Source organism: Neoarius graeffei, chromosome 11, assembly GCF_027579695.1.
Source record: "Neoarius graeffei isolate fNeoGra1 chromosome 11, fNeoGra1.pri, whole genome shotgun sequence".
NCBI classification, from domain to species: domain Eukaryota; kingdom Metazoa; phylum Chordata; class Actinopteri; order Siluriformes; family Ariidae; genus Neoarius; species Neoarius graeffei.
In genome coordinates, this window is record NC_083579.1 from 71,491,500 (window position 1) to 71,510,329 (window position 18,830).

The following is an 18,830-nucleotide window of genomic DNA, read 5'->3' on the forward strand; positions in this document are numbered from 1 at the left end:
GCGGGGTACACCCTGGACAAGTCGCCAAATCATCGCAGGTTCTCTAGATCATTAAATGTTTAATGAAGCAATATTGAGGAGTTTAAAAAGCAATCCCTGAGCATTTATAAAGTAGTTTATATCAGTATTTCCAAGTGTATATGAGATCTTATATAAAGCAAATGGCCTCATGCATTGTTTACATATTAGTTAATAGTATTTATGAAAGCATTTGATCCACTGAGTCTCAATTTCTGATCATGGGTTTATCTTAATGTGCTTGTTTTAATTTATCATTACTATAGTAACGTATGGTTTATGGGATGTCTAAGAGGGGTACCTCTGACGGTGGGACATGTTGTGCTCTGTAGAGTAGTTCACCTGTAATTGGTCCTCATCTGGCACTCAGCTCTCACCTCGGCTCCAAGTAGCTGTTTGCATGCAACAGTGGCCACACCCTGGGCAATGGCTTCGAGTGGCTGGCTAAACTTGGTGAGGGTAGCCGATGGGTCGCAAACCCTCGGTGACTTAGGGCTTTTCCACCCAGGCATGTGAAGACTGGCTCTGGCGGACTGGGCAGATGAGGTACCAACGAGACCCAACGGCCAGAAAGGCGGTGTCACCAGGAGCTGTGGAGCGCCTAGAGCAGGGTGGGACACGTAGGAGTCCTGGTCATCCACTGCAGCAGGAGGGGTCTCCAGATGTAATGGTCTCCGTGCCACTGGGTCAAGGTTCCTTCTGCCAAGAGAGTGGGTTGACCCAGTGCAGCGGCTCTTCCACTTAAAACAACTCACGCGCAAGTGTCCGTGAACTCAGTCTACCAAGACTATAGTAACATTCACAGGGACTTGGATGGCAGGTGCACCATATACAGTTCTGTGCAAAAGTCTTAGGCACATGCAAAGCAATGTTGTAGACCAAAAATAGCTGAAAAATAATGAAATGAAATGTTTCAACATAAAGAAATACAAGAAATAGTAATCAGTAAGCCATAATAAATGAAACAGAGTCAATATTTGGTGTGAGACGACCCTTTGCTTTAAAAAAAAAAAGTAGTCGCAAGTACAGTGAGTGCAGTTTTATAAGGAAATGAGCTGTAGGTTTTACTGAGCATCTTACAGAACCAGCCACAGTGACCCAGTTCTTCTGGACACTTTGTCACACTCGCTTCTTAATTTTGCCCCAAAACACAGTCGCTTTCATTATGTTTTCTTTTTTAATCTGAAAAGTGCTCTCTTATGGGATATGCTGCTCAGATACAAACACTTTTTTTTTCTGTAACATTTAATTTTGTGCTGGGAAACCCCCTGAACGTTTGGAATTCTAAAATGTTTTTTGTACTGACTCGATAATGTAGAAGTCATAAAATAAACCTCTATAGCAAAGTTTGTATGAAAAAAAATACAACCCCGATTCCAAAAAAGTTGGGGCAAAGTACAAATTGTAAATAAAAACAGAATGCAATAATTTACAAATCTCAAAAACTGATATTGTATTCACAATAGAACATAGACAACATATCAAATGTCAAAAGAGAGACATTTTGAAATTTCATGCCAAATATTGGCTCATTTGAAATTTCATGACAGCAACACATCTCAAAAAAGTTGGGACGGGGCAATAAGAGGCTGGAAAAGTTAAAGGTACAAAAAAGGAACAGCTGGAGGACCAAACTGCAACTCATTAGGTCAATTGGCAATAGGTCATTAACATGACTGGGTATAAAAAGAGCATCTTAGAGTGGCAGCGGCTCTCAGAAGTAAAGATGGGAAGAGGATCACCAATCCCCCGAATTCTGCGCCGACAAATAGTGGAGCAATATCAGAAAGGAGTTCGACAGTGTAAAATTGCAAAGAGTTTGAACATATCATCATCTACAGTGCATAATATCATTAAAAGATTCAGAGAATCTGGAAGAATCTCTGTGCGTAAGGGTCAAGGTCGGAAAACCATACTGGGTGCCCGTGATCTTCAGGCCCTTAGACGGCACTGCATCACATACAGGCATGCTTCTGTATTGGAAATCACAAAATGGGCTCAGGAATATTTCCAGAGAACATTATCTGTGAACACAATTCACCGTGCCATCCGCCGTTGCCAGCTAAAACTCTATAGTTCAAAGAAGAAGCCGTATCTAAACATAATCCAGAAGCGCAGACGTCTTCTCTGGACCAAGGCTCATTTAAAATGGACTGTGGCAAAGTGGAAAACTGTTCTGTGGTCAGACGACTCAAAATTTGAAGTTCTTTATGGAAATCAGGGACGCCGTGTCATTCGGACTAAAGAGGAGAAGGACGACCCAAGTTGTTATCAGCGCTCAGTTCAGAAGCCTGCATCTCTGATGGTATGGGGTTGCATTAGTGCGTGTGGCATGGGCAGCTTACACATCTGGAAAGACACCATCAATGCTGAAAGGTATATCCAGGCTCTAGAGCAACATATGCTCCCATCCAGACGACGTCTCTTTCAGGGAAGACCTTGCATTTTCCAACATGACAATGCCAAACCACATACTGCATCAATTACAGCATCATGGCTGCGTAGAAGAAGGGTCCGGGTACTGAACTGGCCAGCCTGCAGTCCAGATCTTTCACCCATAGAAAACATTTGGCGCATCATAAAACGGAAGATATGACAAAAAAGACCTAAGACAGTTGAGCAACTAGAATCCTACATTAGACAAGAATGGGTTAACATTCCTATCCCTAAACTTGAGCAACTTGTCTCCTCAGTCCCCAGACGTTTACAGACTGTTGTAAAGAGAAAAGGGGATGTCTCACAGTGGGAAACATGGCCTTGTCCCAACTTTTTTGAGATGTGGTGTTGTCATGAAATTTAAAATCACCTAATTTTTCTCTTTAAATGATACATTTTCTCAGTTTAAACAGTTGATATGTCATCTATGTTCTATTCTGAATAAAATATGGAATTTTGAAACTTCCACATCATTGCATTCCGTTTTTATTTACAATTTGTACTTTGTCCCAACTTTTTTGGAATTGGGGTTGTAGTCACCCTAAGACTTTTGCACAGTACTGTAAAAATATGTTGTTCTTAATATGTGAAGTTTTCTGTGAGGAGACGTTTATTTCTCCAGTGTCAGCACTTTGTAACAGTCAGAAGAAAAGCTCTTCCTTCAAGTTTTCTTACATGGGAGTATCTTCATGATGAAGAACTTTGCAGTTTCTCTGTAACATGACAAGTCACATTTTTAGTCTCATTAATTTTATGAGAAAAAAAAACAAGAGGCAGGTAAGGGAACAACGGTTTATCATACAAGGCATAGCTGTGTTGCCTTGAAACAAGGAAACATGAGGAAACCAAGATACGACTATGCAAAGGACTTATGTAGTGAAAATTCATTATGTCTGATAATTATAACTATTCTTTTAAGTTCGTTTCTTAAGACACGTATTTTTGTTACCTCGCTTGTTGACAGTTTCGGCGAACACTTCCGCCTTCTTCAAAACAGTCACCAGATGTCGAGTGGTGACGTGCCTTATCAGCTGATGTTACTCTATGGAGGCGTGAACGTCCCGCCCAATTTGACAGGTAGTCCACGCCTCCTGCTGTCAGGTCGCTGCCCCAGGACTGCGCTCCAGGTATGTGACAGCGCGTACGCTCCCTCGTCCCGGTTCATGGTCCTCTGCGCCCGCTTACGTATCTCCACTGCCTCCAAAATCCAACGCTGATATCTATTCTCTTCAGCGCGAATGACTCTGGCCTCTTCCCAATTCATAATATGATTTTGTCGTTTGCAGTGGTCTGAAATGGCTGATTTTAAGTTTTCTTGGCTTGCTTTTTCTTTTTCGGATCTTGTGAGTCTTTTTGTTGTTTCTTTTTCACATTCTAATTGGTGTTCTTTCCTGCGAGTGTGGAAGCATCTGCCCGTTTCACCAATATAGACTTTATTGCATGACCGGCAAGGAATTTCATATATGATATTGCATTTATTGTCCAGTTGTATTTTATCTTTGGGGTGAACTAGCAGCTGTCGGAGGTTCTTGTATGGTTTGACCGGGGTGTTGATGTGGTATTTCCTCATGGATCGTTGGATGCGTTCTGTAACTCCTTTTATGTATGGTAATGTGACAAAGCCCCGGTTTGTTTTTTCTGTGTTTTTTCTTGTCTGTTTGTTTCTTTCCTTTTTTTGTGTCTGTGATTTTCCTTTTCGAATTGCCCATGGTGGATATTGGCAGTTTTTTAATGCCTGTTGGATGTGTTGTTCCTCCTCCTGTCTGTCTTTCTCCTCCGTGATGTTCTGTGTTCGGTCGTATAGTGTTCTGATTACTGACATTTTGTGTGCGATGGGATGTTCAGATGTCCAGAGAAGATATTGGTCGGTATGTGTAGGTTTTCTGTATGTTGTAATTCTGATGTTCCCTTCTTCTGTGTGGTGTATTTTTAGGTCCAGAAATGCTATTGTCTTGTCAATTTCCTCTTCGTGTGTGAATTTGATGTTGCCTGTCTTGTCTATGGAGTTTAGATGATCCGTGAGTTGTTGTGTGTGGCCTGTTTTGGTTATTTCAAGAATGTCATCAACATATCTTTTCCAGAACCTCCGACAGCTGCTAGTTCACCCCAAAGATAAAATACAACTGGACAATAAATGCAATATCATATATGAAATTCCTTGCCGGTCATGCAATAAAGTCTATATAGGTGAAACGGGCAGATGCTTCCACACTCGCAGGAAAGAACACCAAATAGAATGTGAAAAAGAAACAACAAAAAGACTCACAAGATCCGAAAAAGAAAAAGCAAACCAAGAAAACCTAAAATCAGCCATTTCAGACCACTGCAAACGACAAAATCATATTATGAATTGGGAAGAGGCCAGAGTCATTCGCGCTGAAGAGAATAGATATCAGCGTTGGATTTTGGAGGCAGTGGAGATATGTAAGCGGGCGCAGAGGACGATGAACCGGGACGAGGGAGCGTACGCGCTGTCACACACCTGGAGCGCAGTCCTGGGGCAGCGACCTGACAGCAGGAGGCGTGGACTACCTGTCAAATTGGGCGGGACGTTCACGCCTCCATAGAGTAACATCAGCTGATAAGGCACGTCACCACTCGACATCTGGTGACTGTTTTGAAGAAGGCGGAAGTGTTCGCCGAAACTGTCAACAAGCGAGGTAACAAAAATACGTGTCTTAAGAAACGAACTTAAAAGAATATGCAAAGGACTTAATAAAAGAAAATGTATTTGTAGCAAAGAGCTGGACTACACGACAAAAACCTCATGAGGTAACCTGACTGGCAAAAATCATGAAGCATGAGAAGTAAGAGATGAGAACCAAGAAACAAGACCGTATGATGACATGAAGAGAATAAACTCGAAATATATACACAGTGGAATTTACGAATACAGAAGGAGAAAATAAAACTAAAAACAATAAAAGAGCACATGGAAAAATGAGAACAAATGATATAAGCAATCCTCGTCATGCTAGGACCCTCTGTGCTTTCTTAAAGAGCTAATTTGTGACAAAAACAGGTACTATCTTGTTTTGCAGATGTTTCACAACTGATATAACTATAAACTGATAAAACTGTTAGTTACATAACCAATTTATTTACAGTGTCTTGCAAAAGTATTCATCCCCCTTGGTGTTTGTCCTGTTTTGTCGCATTACAAGCTGGAATTAAAATGTTTTTTTGGGGGGGTTGGCACCATTTGATTTACACAACATGCCGACCACTTTAAAGGTGCAAATTGTTGTTTTATTGTGTCACAAACAGTAATTAAGATGAAAATCAAATCAAATCAAGTTTATTTGTATAGCGCTTTTAACAATAAACATTGTCGCAAAGCAGCTTTACAGAATTTGAACGACTTAAAACATGAGCTAATTTTATCCCTAATCTATCCCCAATCTATCCCCTATTGCAATCTATCCTCTATTGCAATCCTGCAATTACAGCTGCAAGTCTCTTGGGGTATATCTCTATTAGCTTAGCACATCTAGCCGCTGGGATTTTTGCCCATTCCTCAACGCAAACCTGCTCCAACTCCTTCAAGTTCAATGGGCTGTGTTGGTGTACAGCAACCTTCAAGTTATGCCACAGATTCTCAATTGGATTGAGGTCTGGGCTTTGATTAGGCCATTCCAAGACATTTAAATGTTTCCCTTTAAACCACTCCAGTGTAGCTTTAGCGGTATGTTTAGGGTCATTGTCCTGCTGGAACATGAACTCGAAGGTCCCAGTCTCAAACCTCTGGCCGACTCAAACAGGTTTTCCTCCAGATTTGCCCTGTATTTAGTGCCATCCATCTTTCCTTCAGTCCTGACCAGCTTTCCTGTCCCTGCAGATGGAAAATATCCCCACAGCATGATGCTGCCACCACCATGCTTCACTGTAGGAATGGTGTTCTCAGGGTGTTGGATTTGCGCCACACATGGCATTTCCCATGATGGACAAAAAGATCAATTTTAGTCACATTTGACCAGAGAATCTTCTTCCATGTGTTTGGGGAGTCTGCCACATGCTGTTGGGCAAACTCCAAAAGTGTTTTCTTAAGCAATGACCTTTTCCTGGCCACTCTTCCATAAAGCCCCGCTCTGTGGAGTGTACGGCTTAAAGTGTTCCTATGGACAGATCCTCCCATCTCCGCTGTGGATCTTTGCAGCTCCTTCAGTGTTATCTTTGGTGTCTTTGTTGCATCTCTGATTAATGCCCTCCTTGCCCGGTCTGTGAGTTTTGGTGGGCGGCGCCTTCTCTTGTCAGGTTTGTAGTGGCGCCATATTCTTTCCCTTTTGCTGTAATGCATTTAATGGTGCTCCCTAGGATATTCAATTTTTTTTTTAAAATAACCCAACCCTGATCTATACTTCTCCACAACTTTGTCTCTGACCTGTTTGGAGGCTCCTTGGTTTTCATGTTGCTTGCTTAGTCATTTTGGAGAGTCAGGGTCCTTCCAGAACATGTTGATTTGTACAGACATCATGTGACAGATCATGTGACACTCTGATTGCACACAGGTGGATCTTAATCAACTAATTATGCGACTTATGAAGTGAATTGGTTGGACCAGCTCTTATTTAGGGGTTTCATATGAAAGGGGGTGAATACCTGTGCACACTCCAGGTTTCTGTTTTTTTTAAACTTAATTATTGTTTGCGTCACAATAAAGAAACAATTTTCACCTTTAAAGTGGTAGGCATGTTGTGTAAATCAAATGGTGCTAACCCTCCAAAAATCCATTTTAATTCCAGCTTGTAATGCGACAAAACAGGACAAACATCAAGGGGGATGAATACTTTTGCAAGACACTGTAGTTTTTTTGCAAAACTTGTTCATGTGAGTAGCTTTAATGAAGGTTATCGCCTTTCTTTTTAAAAAAATCTTATTGGCGTTCCCTTTGTGACTTTATTTTAAACATGCAGGCATATACAGCAGCCAAACGGCTCGCTTTTCATGGGCCCCGTAAGGATTAAGGACTCTGGCTGGCTGCTATGTGTGGCCACACGAGACCGTGAGAGAGATCACCGCTACATTTACCTATCTGTCTCAGGTAAATCTAACCTACTGCTCTTTGGTAAAGGAGTTATTCTGAACTGAATTTGGGAGAAAGACCACAAATAACACTCTTCCTTCCTAATATATTTAACAGATATTCCACAAAATTGAGTTATACATGAGCTGATATAAGCCGTGTACGACAAGATTGAGTGGAATAACTGTTTTATTCTATCCACATTCACTGGATTTTAAGAAACAGCATTTTTATTTATTGCAAATTTGATAAATAAAAACTTTATACAAAACGTCTGACAAAATAAATTCCACTTAGAATGTATTTTCCGCTTAGAATGTAACTCACTTGGAGAAAAGCGCTATCTTCCCTCTTCCATATACATGAGCTCACAGATGTCTGTGATTGCCTCGTGTCCCTGTGATTGACAGGAGTGTGTGTGAGAACGCCATCCCTCCAACACAGAGAGCAAAATTGCCGGCATCATTGCGATTCGAAACTTGCAATGATGAGATGAACGCTGCTCTGTTGCGCCAAAAGCACAACTTACGGACTTTTTGTCAAGGGTGAAAACACAGTGTGCGTAATTAAAATGTTAAAGCATAAGGACTACATGAAGTCATCCTGTCCTTGGAAATTCATATCCTTGTTCATTTCCCTACTTAACTTGCTTGTATGTTTTTATATTACCTTAGCTGACTTGTTTAGACTCGTCAGTTAGGTTTCTGGGCATCTAAAGCTTCGGACATGGACAATACAAACTGCACTGTATTTATTGAGTTCAGATGAAGATGATCTTTGCGCTACAGTGCTTCTGAGAAACTTCCAGAAAAGCCTTTTATTAGATTACACACGGTTTGTGCACTGTAAACATACAATATATTTAAGTTATTTCATGAAATCGAGTCATACATGAGCTGATAGCCAACGAGGCACATAGCATAGGGTGACCAGACGTCCCGGTTTTACCGGGACAGTCCCGATTTGGGGTTGTGTGTCCCGAGTCCCGACAAAAGTCTGTCGGGACACGGATATGTCCCGGTTTTCGCCACTTGCAACATTTGCGACTGAGCAGCGTGGGACTCATTAGCGGAGAAATGTCTGCATTTACTATTTTGATAGCCTAGTAAACTAGACCCACCTGCCTAGCGGCCAAAAATATTTTTGCCTACGAGTGGGTCTAGCCTCGCACCATATCAACAAAACACCCCGGGCATCAAATCGTGCCCGCCAATCACAACGCAAGGTTTTTGTTTGGATTCTTTGGGCGGGCTTTTGCAGGAGTGACGACAAAGCTGCGCGACGCTGGAGAAAGCGCAACAGGAAAGATGGCTACGGCTAGTGAACAGCGCTAGTTTGACTCCGCTTTGGAATCAGTTTTAGAAGAATTAGACTTGGAGTTTTCGTTGAAACATGAGCAGGAAGAGGCTCTCCGCTCATTCCTTTTCAAGAAGGACGTTTTCACTGTTTTGCCGACCGGCTATGGCAAAAGTCTGATCTACCAGCTGGCTCCACTCGTAGCCAAAAGGATGGGGCTAGTTTGTGCAGTACGAAGAATTAATAAACAGCTTTGAAACATTACTTTTTGATTGTTTCTTATTTTCCCGTTATTTTAAATTTAAGGGAAATTATTTCACCAAACACCACTAAATAAAAACTCTCAAAAACAGTTTAAGCAAACCCTTGAAAAAACACTTGGAAAAAAAAAGTGTATGTTAAGTATGTGGTACAGACTCCAAACTTGTGGTCATTCTCTCCAAACTTCTTAATATCTAGAACCTGTTAATTAATACGCATTTTGAAAAATTATTTATTTCAAGGCCTCCCCCACTGCTTTCTGTCGCTCTGACTACGTCACAGTCACTGTTGCGCTGATTGGTCAGTGCGTTGGCCTATACGCACAGAGACAGTTTGAAAGACAGCGGGTTGTTCCTCCCACACCCTTCGGAAATGTCTACGAGCGAGGCCAGACTAAATATTCACATTTAGTCTGGATTGCCAGGCTACTATTTTGATGAATTGACAGGAATCGCAAACTTTCCTGGTTACTGCCCCCTGGCCCTGTGGCATGGGTGTTTATTTAGCCACATTATTCCAGACAACAGAACGTGTTGCGATGCAACAATAAAATAAACATTAACTGGCGCGAATGTTCTTTGTCTAGCAGCTAGCAGCAGTAATCCCGCAGCAATTATGCCGAAAAGAAAATGTACCTTTTCTAAAGGTTTACAGGGCACCTACCCCTTCCTCCGAGAGGTGCAGAACAATGCGCACGAAGCCTACTGCACACACTGTAAGTGCTTTGTTCTTGTACTGAGTTGGGTAGCCTATGTTGCAAATGATGTGCGCTCCTGTGGGGGCTTTCCTTGGGCTGTCACCCCTCTCCTCCTTTACTGCTGTTTTGTTTGAGTGTATATTTACGGAAGCCGCGAGAGGCCCTTCATATAATCTTTTTTTATTCACCTTGTTATCCCGAGATAACGACATAATTAATTCAGGATCTCGAGAAAACAACACAACTAATTCGAGATCTCGAGAAAACAAAACCGTTATTTCATGATCTCAGCTGGATCACTGTATCTCCGTCGGTAGAGACGAAGCCGGGCCAGTCTTCTGCGGAGGTGCTGCGGACTAATTTTGAAATTATCCCTTATTAAAAGACTTAATGCAATCTCTCCCTGTGTCAACCCCTGATCAAAATATTGCCTTATTAGGTGATCGATTATTCCAGACATTCTAATGACCAAAGTTGCGTCTATACAGAATGAGAAATAGCCCCAAAGTCAGCATATCACAAGTCTCTTGGTGCACCTGAATGAACCATTTCTCAGCTGTTTACTCGAGATCATGAAATAATTGTTTTGTTTTCTCGAGATCTCGGAATAATTGTGTTGTTTTCTCGAGATCCTGAATTAATTATGTCGTTATCTCGGGATAACAAGGTGAATAAAAAAAAAAGGATTATATGAAGGGCCTCTCTCGGCTTCCGTATATATTCTCAAATCACTTGTCTCTTTTTTGTTTCTGTTTAACATACCATTCTGACAGTTTGGCCATATTGCTGTGTTGAACAGTTTGTTGCACCTTCCATTAAAGTGTTCACTTTTGTACACATCTTCTTGCTTTATTCATTCAGTTGTGGGGAATGGTTAGTAAGGTTGATTCTGACCTAGGCTATGTTGAGGTCACATATCTACTTTTTAAGTTCATGCTATGGTGCATACAATCTTAGAGATATAGCCTACATGTGCATATGCATGCTTCTTGGTGTTCTCACAAACAGGTGAAATAAATCAGTTTAAATTTGGCCTATGGACATAGCCTGGCCTATTCTCAGCCATTACAAAATCTGTGGTCTGACCATAATTTAACTGATCTGTATACCACTATGCTACTAGATAACAAAATGCCTGTTTGTTTTATTTAATGTGAGATGTTGATAAATGTGAGCTTCAACAAAATGATAAGAGCACCTCTCTGAGTGTCACGTTTACGTAAAAAAAGGTGTGCGTGCACGAGCATGGTCGCGCGCAAAAGTGTCCCGGTTTCAGACTAGGGAAATCTGGTCACCCTAACATAGCACCAAGTTGGCGATAATCCATGTATGACGAGATTGACTGACTGGAGTAACTGTTTAATTCTATCCACATTCACTGGATTTTGAGAAACAGAACACTTTTTTATTTGTATTTTTTGCAAATTTGATAAATAAAAACTTTATACAAAACGTCTGACAAAATAATTTCCGCTTAGAATACTGGCGAAATGACAGTAGGGCAATTCCATGTAAATGTCAACCTCACCATGCAAAAATAAAGCAACATGTAATACATCAAAACCACTCCGGGAGATATCGCCTAGGCCTGTATTTTACAGATGTGAATAAGTTGAACCAATTTGTCACAAGAATTGTTCCCTTCGCCTTAATATGTCAGTCTTTCTTTCTTATAATGTAAAACCCAAGCTAAAATCAACTTTGATCATGTACAATTCTATATTATTGCCACAAGCCACAGAAATGTATGCTAAAATCCACAAAACAGCAAAACAATAGCCATCCTAAATATTATTTAAGAACTTTGATAGTTTTAGCTGATATTTAGAGAGTTTTTCAAAGGGTTATGGTGGTTAAATTGCTGATTTTCTAAACATATGCCATGTCTATTTCAGACGCGTCACATCCATAACGGAATTTCGTCACATCCATAACGCTGACTTTTCCTTCCGAAACTCTGCATGAAATACAAAATATTTTAAACAAAGATTTTTTAATATTCACCTTGGACCCCTCTATCAAATGGATATCTCCATTTCGACATTAGGTTTACAATTTCACAGAGTTTGATAAAAACGTACAGTCACCCAAGAAAAGTGATACTTTTTCTGTCACATCCATAACACATCTTTTATTGGCATTTTCTGGCATGCCCTAGATGTACTATGGGAATTGTTCTTGTTCTATCACTTCTCCAGTATGGCACAGCTTTAAAATATGCAACACCTATTTAAATACTGGGAGACAATAAAACATACACTGGGTCATTTGTTGCCATTTTGAGTTCAAGTGTCACGTCCATAACGCTGGAATTGCTCAGTAGCAATTTGTGAAAAATGCTATCATAATAATTCTTGAAAAATAAAAAAAGAGATGTTTTTACCATCAAATACTTTTATTCCATATTTTGTTGCTTTTTTTTATTTTTGGGGGTTTTGTTTTCGAGTAGAGTTTTTATTTCATCCTCGGTTGGTTCAACAACATGTGCCGCCATTTTGTTGTTTTTTTTGGCGGTTAACAAAGCAACTTAAAGGTGCATTACTGCCACCAACTGGGCTGGAGTGCGGAACAGGAGATATTGGAAACAAAAAAAACAAAACAAACCAACCTATCTTCTTTAAATTATTTATGTTTCTTTTAAATACTTGATAACAAAGCTGTCATTTTGTTTTTTGCTACTCACGGTATATGAGCTGATATCCTTGTAGTAGAGTAGCCAATCAGATTAGATTAGATCAGATTAGAGATTAGATAGAACTTTATTGATCCCTTTGGGAGGGTTCCCTCAGGGAAATTAAAATTCCAGCAGCATCATTACAGGATAAACAGAGAATAGAAAATAGAGAAAACTTCTAGATAAATTAAATTAAATTAAATTAAGTATGTACATGTACAAATATAAAAAAGAATAAGATATGGGAAAAGAAGAAAGGAAAAGAAAAAAAAAGTCCAGCAGGAGAGGTATTACACATTTATATTGCACATTGAGCATGCGATTGTTCATATCCAGTGAATGTGGATAGAATAAAAGATATATTCTCACTTCTCCTGCTAATACAGTGTTTATTAGGACACATGAACATGCACTTGAGTGTTTTGCTCTGAATAATTCGTACATCCTGTTTTTTTTTTTTTGTGGTAGACCGGGCAGGTGAACCAGATTCTGCAGACTCAATTGTTTCTCCCAGGTACTCGATATTAAAACACACACATCAGCACCTGTATACACCAAAACAGCCACTTTATTGTACACTTGCTTCATTCTGCTTTATCTTAGGTTCAGTATCGACCGATCAGAATCTACACTGGTGAATGCACGTGCAGGTCAGAGTGCCAGGCTACACTGCACCATCCTCCCTTCTTCAGCTGCTAATTCAGTCATCATACAGTGGACAAAAAATGGAGCCATTCTCAACACACTCAGGTATGTGTGTATGTACAAAAGGGTGACAAATTAAAGTAAAAACTAGTCAAGTCAAGTTTGTTTGTATAGCGCTTTTAACAAAAGACATTGTCCCAAAGCAGCTTTACAGAATCTGAATGACCCAAGACATGAGCCAATTTTATCCCTAATCTATCCCCGATAAGCAAGCCTGTGGTGATGGTGGCAAGGAAAAACTCCCCCAGACAACACAAGGAAGAAACCTCGAGAGGAACCAGACCCAAAAGGGAACCCATCCTCACCTGGACAACAATAGATAACATGACTATAACATTAACAGTTTTAACATGAAGTCAGTTTCGTTGATGTTATAAACTCTTCATTGATGGAAACTTGAGTGCAAAACTGTTCATGACAACTGCAGTCCTAAAGTTAGCAAGTCAACTGTAGTCCTCAGCCATAAAAGCATTACTGTAAGAGTCCAGAGCGTCTTCCAAGTGTGACTTTCAACTAGTGGCTGTGTTATACTGTTAGGGCATTTTGTTAGCATTGTTAAGTGCTAACTGTAATTATCTCATCTCATTATCTCTAGCCGCTTTATCCTTCTACAGGGTCGCAGGCAAGCTGGAGCCTATCCCAGCTGACTACGGGCGAAAGGCGGGGTACACCCTGGACAAGTCGCCAGGTCATCACAGGGCTGACATATAGACACAGACAACCATTCACACTCACATTCACACCTACGGTCAATTTAGAGTCACCAGTTAACCTAACCTGCATGTCTTTGGACTGTGGGGGAAACCGGAGCACCCGGAGGAAACCCACGCGGACACGGGGAGAACATGCAAACTCCGCACAGAAAGGCCCTCGCCGGCCACGGGGCTCGAACCCGGACCTTCTTGCTGTGAGGCGACAGCGCTAACCACTACACCACTGTGCTGCCTATGTTAAATGTATTATGTCATAATATGATATGAATTATTATATTAATTTTACTGAAATAATATACGAATTAAAAAAGTAACACTCAAGCTCAAACCAGTGAGATTGGAGCTGTGAGGTGGCAGCAAACTCCGCACAGAAAGGCCCTCCCCGGCCATGGGGCTCGAACCCAGGACCTTCTTGCTGTGAGGCGACAGCGCTAACCACTACACCACCGTGCCGCCCTAACTGTAATTATGTTTTGTTATTTTGGACTGGAATTCAGTTGCTCTTGAGGCCATTGGTTATATTCATTTTTCCTGAGATCCTTGTACATGAAACATACCCAGGATCAATGACCAGAATGAAAATACTTTAAGGTCAACTTATTTATAATGGTGAGTTTACTTGGTGCAAGGTGTGAACCCAGGTCTCCAGCAATCAGGGGCGTGAACTTGACTCGGTAAGCCACCCATAGAGACAGGCGAGGACCTCAATGCAGAGGAGGCCTAAAGGGCTAAGGATTAATAGGCTGACTAATAGCCTGGGCTGAGACGATAATATATTTCTTTATGTATATACTTGTATATGTACACTGAGAGTTTCGGTGAGCTCAAGAGTTGGCTAGAGAAGCCAGAGAAACGACCAGGAGAGTCTTACCAGAGTTACTGGCTGAGACTTGAGCCGCCACCACCACATAGCATGACTGACCCAAGACTCAAGACTGGGTGATTGGAGAGCTCTCTTGAAATAAACTTCAACATAGGTGGAGCTGATTACCAGTGATTATAAGTAAGAAGGAGCTCTCTGACTTCCTCTAGTGTTGGTACCAAGCTAAGCCAGCTGTCTCCTTACATCATTTGATTACCTTGCCCATTACGGAGCAAGCAGGGCGAGGTATGTTTTTTTCGGTCGGGTTTCTTTGTTTCTTCGTTTTCTTTGTTTTTTTTTGTTAGCAATATTACGGGAAAACAGCTGGACCAACTTCATGAAACTTTCATGATAGATGGGCATTGGCCTCAAATAGAACCTCCAACATTTTAAGGGTTATCCGGTCAAGGTCACAGTGACCAAAAAGGAAAAAAAAAAAAAGCTCTGAGCTTAGACTGCAGGAGAGCTGCCTCGGAAAGACTCCTCCCACAAACATGCTGATTGGATCACTACGTACCTGCCTCATTTGCTTACACTGTGCTGTCATTGGATGGTTTCTTGGTCCGTTTACATACGAAAAGGAAGGGGTTTTGGCCACGCCCACTTTTAAACCCCATTGGTAAAAACTTCCCCACTCTGGTGATTTATTATGATTACCTCGCCTGCTACAGACGAGACTAAAGAAATCGCTTTCAGACATCTCGTCTCGTCTCGTCTTCTTCCGCTTTATCCGGGACCAGGTCACGGAGGCAGCAGTCTAAACATGGAAGCCCAAACTTCCCTTTCCCCAGACACCTCGGCCAGCTCCTCGGGAAGAACACCGAGGCGTTCCCAGGCCAGCCGAGAGACATAGTCCCTCCAGCGTGTCCTGGGTCTTCCCCGGGGCCTCCTCCTGGGGGGACATGCCTGGAACACCTCCCCAGGGAGGCGTCCAGGAGGCATCCGAAAAAGATGCCCGAGCCACCTCAGCTGATTCCTCTCGATGTGGAGGAGCAGCGGCTCTACTCCGAGCTCCTCCCGAGTGACTGTGCTTCTCACCCTATCTCTAAGGGAGCGCCCAGCCACCCTGCGAAGGAAACTCATTTCGGCCGCTTGTATCCGCGATCTTGTTCTTTCGGTCATTACTCAAAGCTCATGACCATAGGTGAGAGTCGGAACGTAAATCAACAGGTAAATTGAGAGCTTCGCCTTTTGGCTCAGCTCCTTCTTCACCACGACGGACCGGTAAAGTGACTGCATCACTGCGGAGGCTGCACCGATCCGCCTGTCGATCTCACACTCCATCCTTCCCTCACTCGTGAACAAGATCCCGAGATACTTAAACGCTTCCACTTGAGGCAGGACTTCTCCACCAACCTGGAGAGGGCAAGCCACCCTTTTCCGGTCGAGAACCATGGCCTCGGACTTGGAGGTGCTGATTCTCATCCCAGCCGCTTCACACTCGACTGCAAACCGCCCCAGTGCATGCTGAAGGTCCTGGTTTGAAAAAGCCAACAGGACAACATCATCCGCAAAAAGCAGAGATGAAATCCTGTGGTTCCCAAACAGGATTCCTTCCGGCCCCTGGCTGCGCCTAGAAATTCTGTCCATAAAAATTATGAACAGAACCGGTGACAAAGGGCAGCCCTGCCGGAGTCCAACATGCACTGGGAACAGGTCTGATTTACTGCCAGCAATGCGAACCAGACTCCTGCTCCGTTCGTACAGGGACCGGACAGCCCTTACCAAAGAGCCCCGAACCCCATACTCCCGAAGCACCCCCCCACAGAATACCATGGAGGACATGGTCGAATGCCTTCTCCAACTCCACAAAGCACATGTGGACTGGTTGGGCAAACTCCCATGAACCCTCGAGCACCCTATGAAGGGTATAGAGCTGGTCCAGTGTTCCGCGGCCAGGACGAAAACCGCATTGTTCCTCCTGGATCCGAGGTTCGACTATTGGTCGAATTCTCCTCTCCAGTACCCTGGAGTAAACCTTCCCCGGGAGGCTGAGAAGTGTGATTCCCCTATAATTGGAGCACACTCTCCAGTCCCCTTTCTTAAAAAGAGGGACCACCAGCCCAGTCTGCCACTCCAGAGGCACTGTCCCCGACCGCCACGCGATGTTGCAGAGGCGTGTCAACCAAGACAGCCCCACAACATCCAGAGACTTGAGATACTAAGGGCGGATCTCATCCACCCCCGGTGCCTTGCCACCGAGGAGCTTGCAAACCACCTCAGTGACTTCGGCTTGGGTAATGGACAAGTCCACCTCTGAGTCATCAGCCTCAGTCTCCTCAATGGAAGACATGATGGTGGGATTGAGGAGATCCTCAAAGTATTCCTTCCACCTCCCGACAATGTCCCCAGTCGAGGTCAACAGCTCCCCACCCGCACTGTAAACAGTGTTGGCAGAGTACTGCTTCCCCCTCCTGAGGCGCCGGACGGTTTGCCAGAATTTCTTCGAGGCCAACCGATAGTCCTTCTCCATGGCCTCCCCGAACTCCTCCCAGTTCCGAGTTTTTGCCTCCGCAACTGCCTAAGCTGCAGCACACCTGGCCTGCCGATACCCGTCAGCTGCCTCAGGAGTCCCGGAGGTCAACATGGCCCAATAGGACTCCTTCTTCAGCTTGACGGCATCCCTTACTTCTGGTGTCCACCACCGGGTTCGGGGATTGCCGCCATGACAGGCACTGGAGACCTTGCGGCCACAGCTCCGAACAGCTGCGTCCACAATGGAGGTAGAGAACATGGTCCACTCATACTCAATGTCCCCCGCCTCCCTCGGAAGCTGGGAAAAGCTCTCCTGGAGGTGGGAGTTAAAGACCTCCTCAACAGAGTGCTCGGCCAGACGTTCCCAGCAGACCCTCACCATACGTTTGGGCCTGCCAGGTCTGTCCGGCTTCCTCCTCCGCCAGCAGATCCAACTCACCACCAGGTGGTGATCAGTTGACAGCTCAGCCTCTCTCTTCACCCGAGTGTCCAAGACATAGGGCCGGAGATCAAATGAAACGACAACAAAGTCTATCATCGACCTCCGACCTAAGGTGTCCTGGTGCCACGTGCACTTATGGACACCCCTATGCTCGAACATGGTGTTTGTTATGGACAAACTGTGACTAGCACAGAAGTCCAATAACAAAACACCACTTAGGTTCAGATTGCGGAGGCCGTTCCTCCCAACCACGCCCCTCCAGGTGTCACTGTCGTCGCCCACGTGAGCATTGAAGTCCCCCAGTAGCACAATGGAGTCCCCAGTCTGAGCACCCCTCAGTACCTCTCCCAGGGACTCCAAGAAGGCCGGATACTCTATACTGCTATTCGGCCTGTAGGCACAAACAACAGCAAGAGCCCTCTCCCCAATCCGAAGGCACAGAGAGGCGACCCTCTCGTTCACTGGGGTAAACTCCAACACATGGCGGCTGAGCTGGGGAGCTATAAGCAAGCCCACACCAGCCCGCCGCTGCTCACCATGGGCGACTCCAGAGAAGTGGAGAGTCCAGCCCCTCTCGAGGAGCTGGGTTCCAGAGCCCAAGCTGTGCGTGGAGGTGAGCCCGACTAGCTCTAGCCGGTACCTCTCAACCTCCCGCACAAGCTCAGGCTCTTTCCCCCCCAGCGAAGTGACATTCCATGTCCCAACAGCTAGCCGCTGTGTCCGGGGATCAGGTCGTTGAGGCCCCTGCCTTCGACTGCCACCCAATCCACACTGCACCAGTCCCCTACTGCTACCTCTGTGGGTGGTGAACCCACAGGAGGTCGGACCCACGTCACCTCTTCGGGCTAAGCCCGGCCGGGCCCCATGGGCAAAGGCCCGGCCACCAAGCGCTCGCATATGAGCCCCAACCCCAGGCCTGGCTCCAGGGTGGAGCCCCGGCTGTGCCATACCGGGCGACGTCACGGTCCTCGATGGTTTCTCCATAAGGGTTTTGGTGAACTGCTCTTGGTCTGGCCTGTCACCTAGGACCTGTCTGCCTTGGGAAACCCTGACAGGGGCATAATGCCCCCAACAACATAGCTCCTAGGATCATTCAAGTACACAAACCCCTCCACCACAATAAGGTGGCAGTTCTAGGAGGGGGCTTTCAGACATGTTTATGCTTATTACAGAGGGAAAGTGCGTTCCACTGAGCTCTAGCGCCAGGCCATTTCCGGGAAATAAGAGT

At 44.0% G+C, this 18,830-nt stretch overlaps 1 protein-coding gene across 3 annotated transcripts in view; it reads left to right on the plus strand.

The window, feature by feature from the left end:
• Nucleotides 1-18,830, plus strand: part of paplna (papilin a, proteoglycan-like sulfated glycoprotein) — a 108,951-nt gene that overhangs the window by 80,927 nt on the left and 9,194 nt on the right. For all 3 annotated transcript variants that reach the window (XM_060934697.1, XM_060934696.1, XM_060934698.1), the window contains 3 exons: nt 7,368-7,495; nt 12,874-12,919; nt 13,009-13,155. In XM_060934697.1, coding sequence (XP_060790680.1) covers nt 7,368-7,495; nt 12,874-12,919; nt 13,009-13,155 — 321 coding nt within the window. The remainder of the gene's footprint in view (nt 1-7,367; nt 7,496-12,873; nt 12,920-13,008; nt 13,156-18,830) is intronic.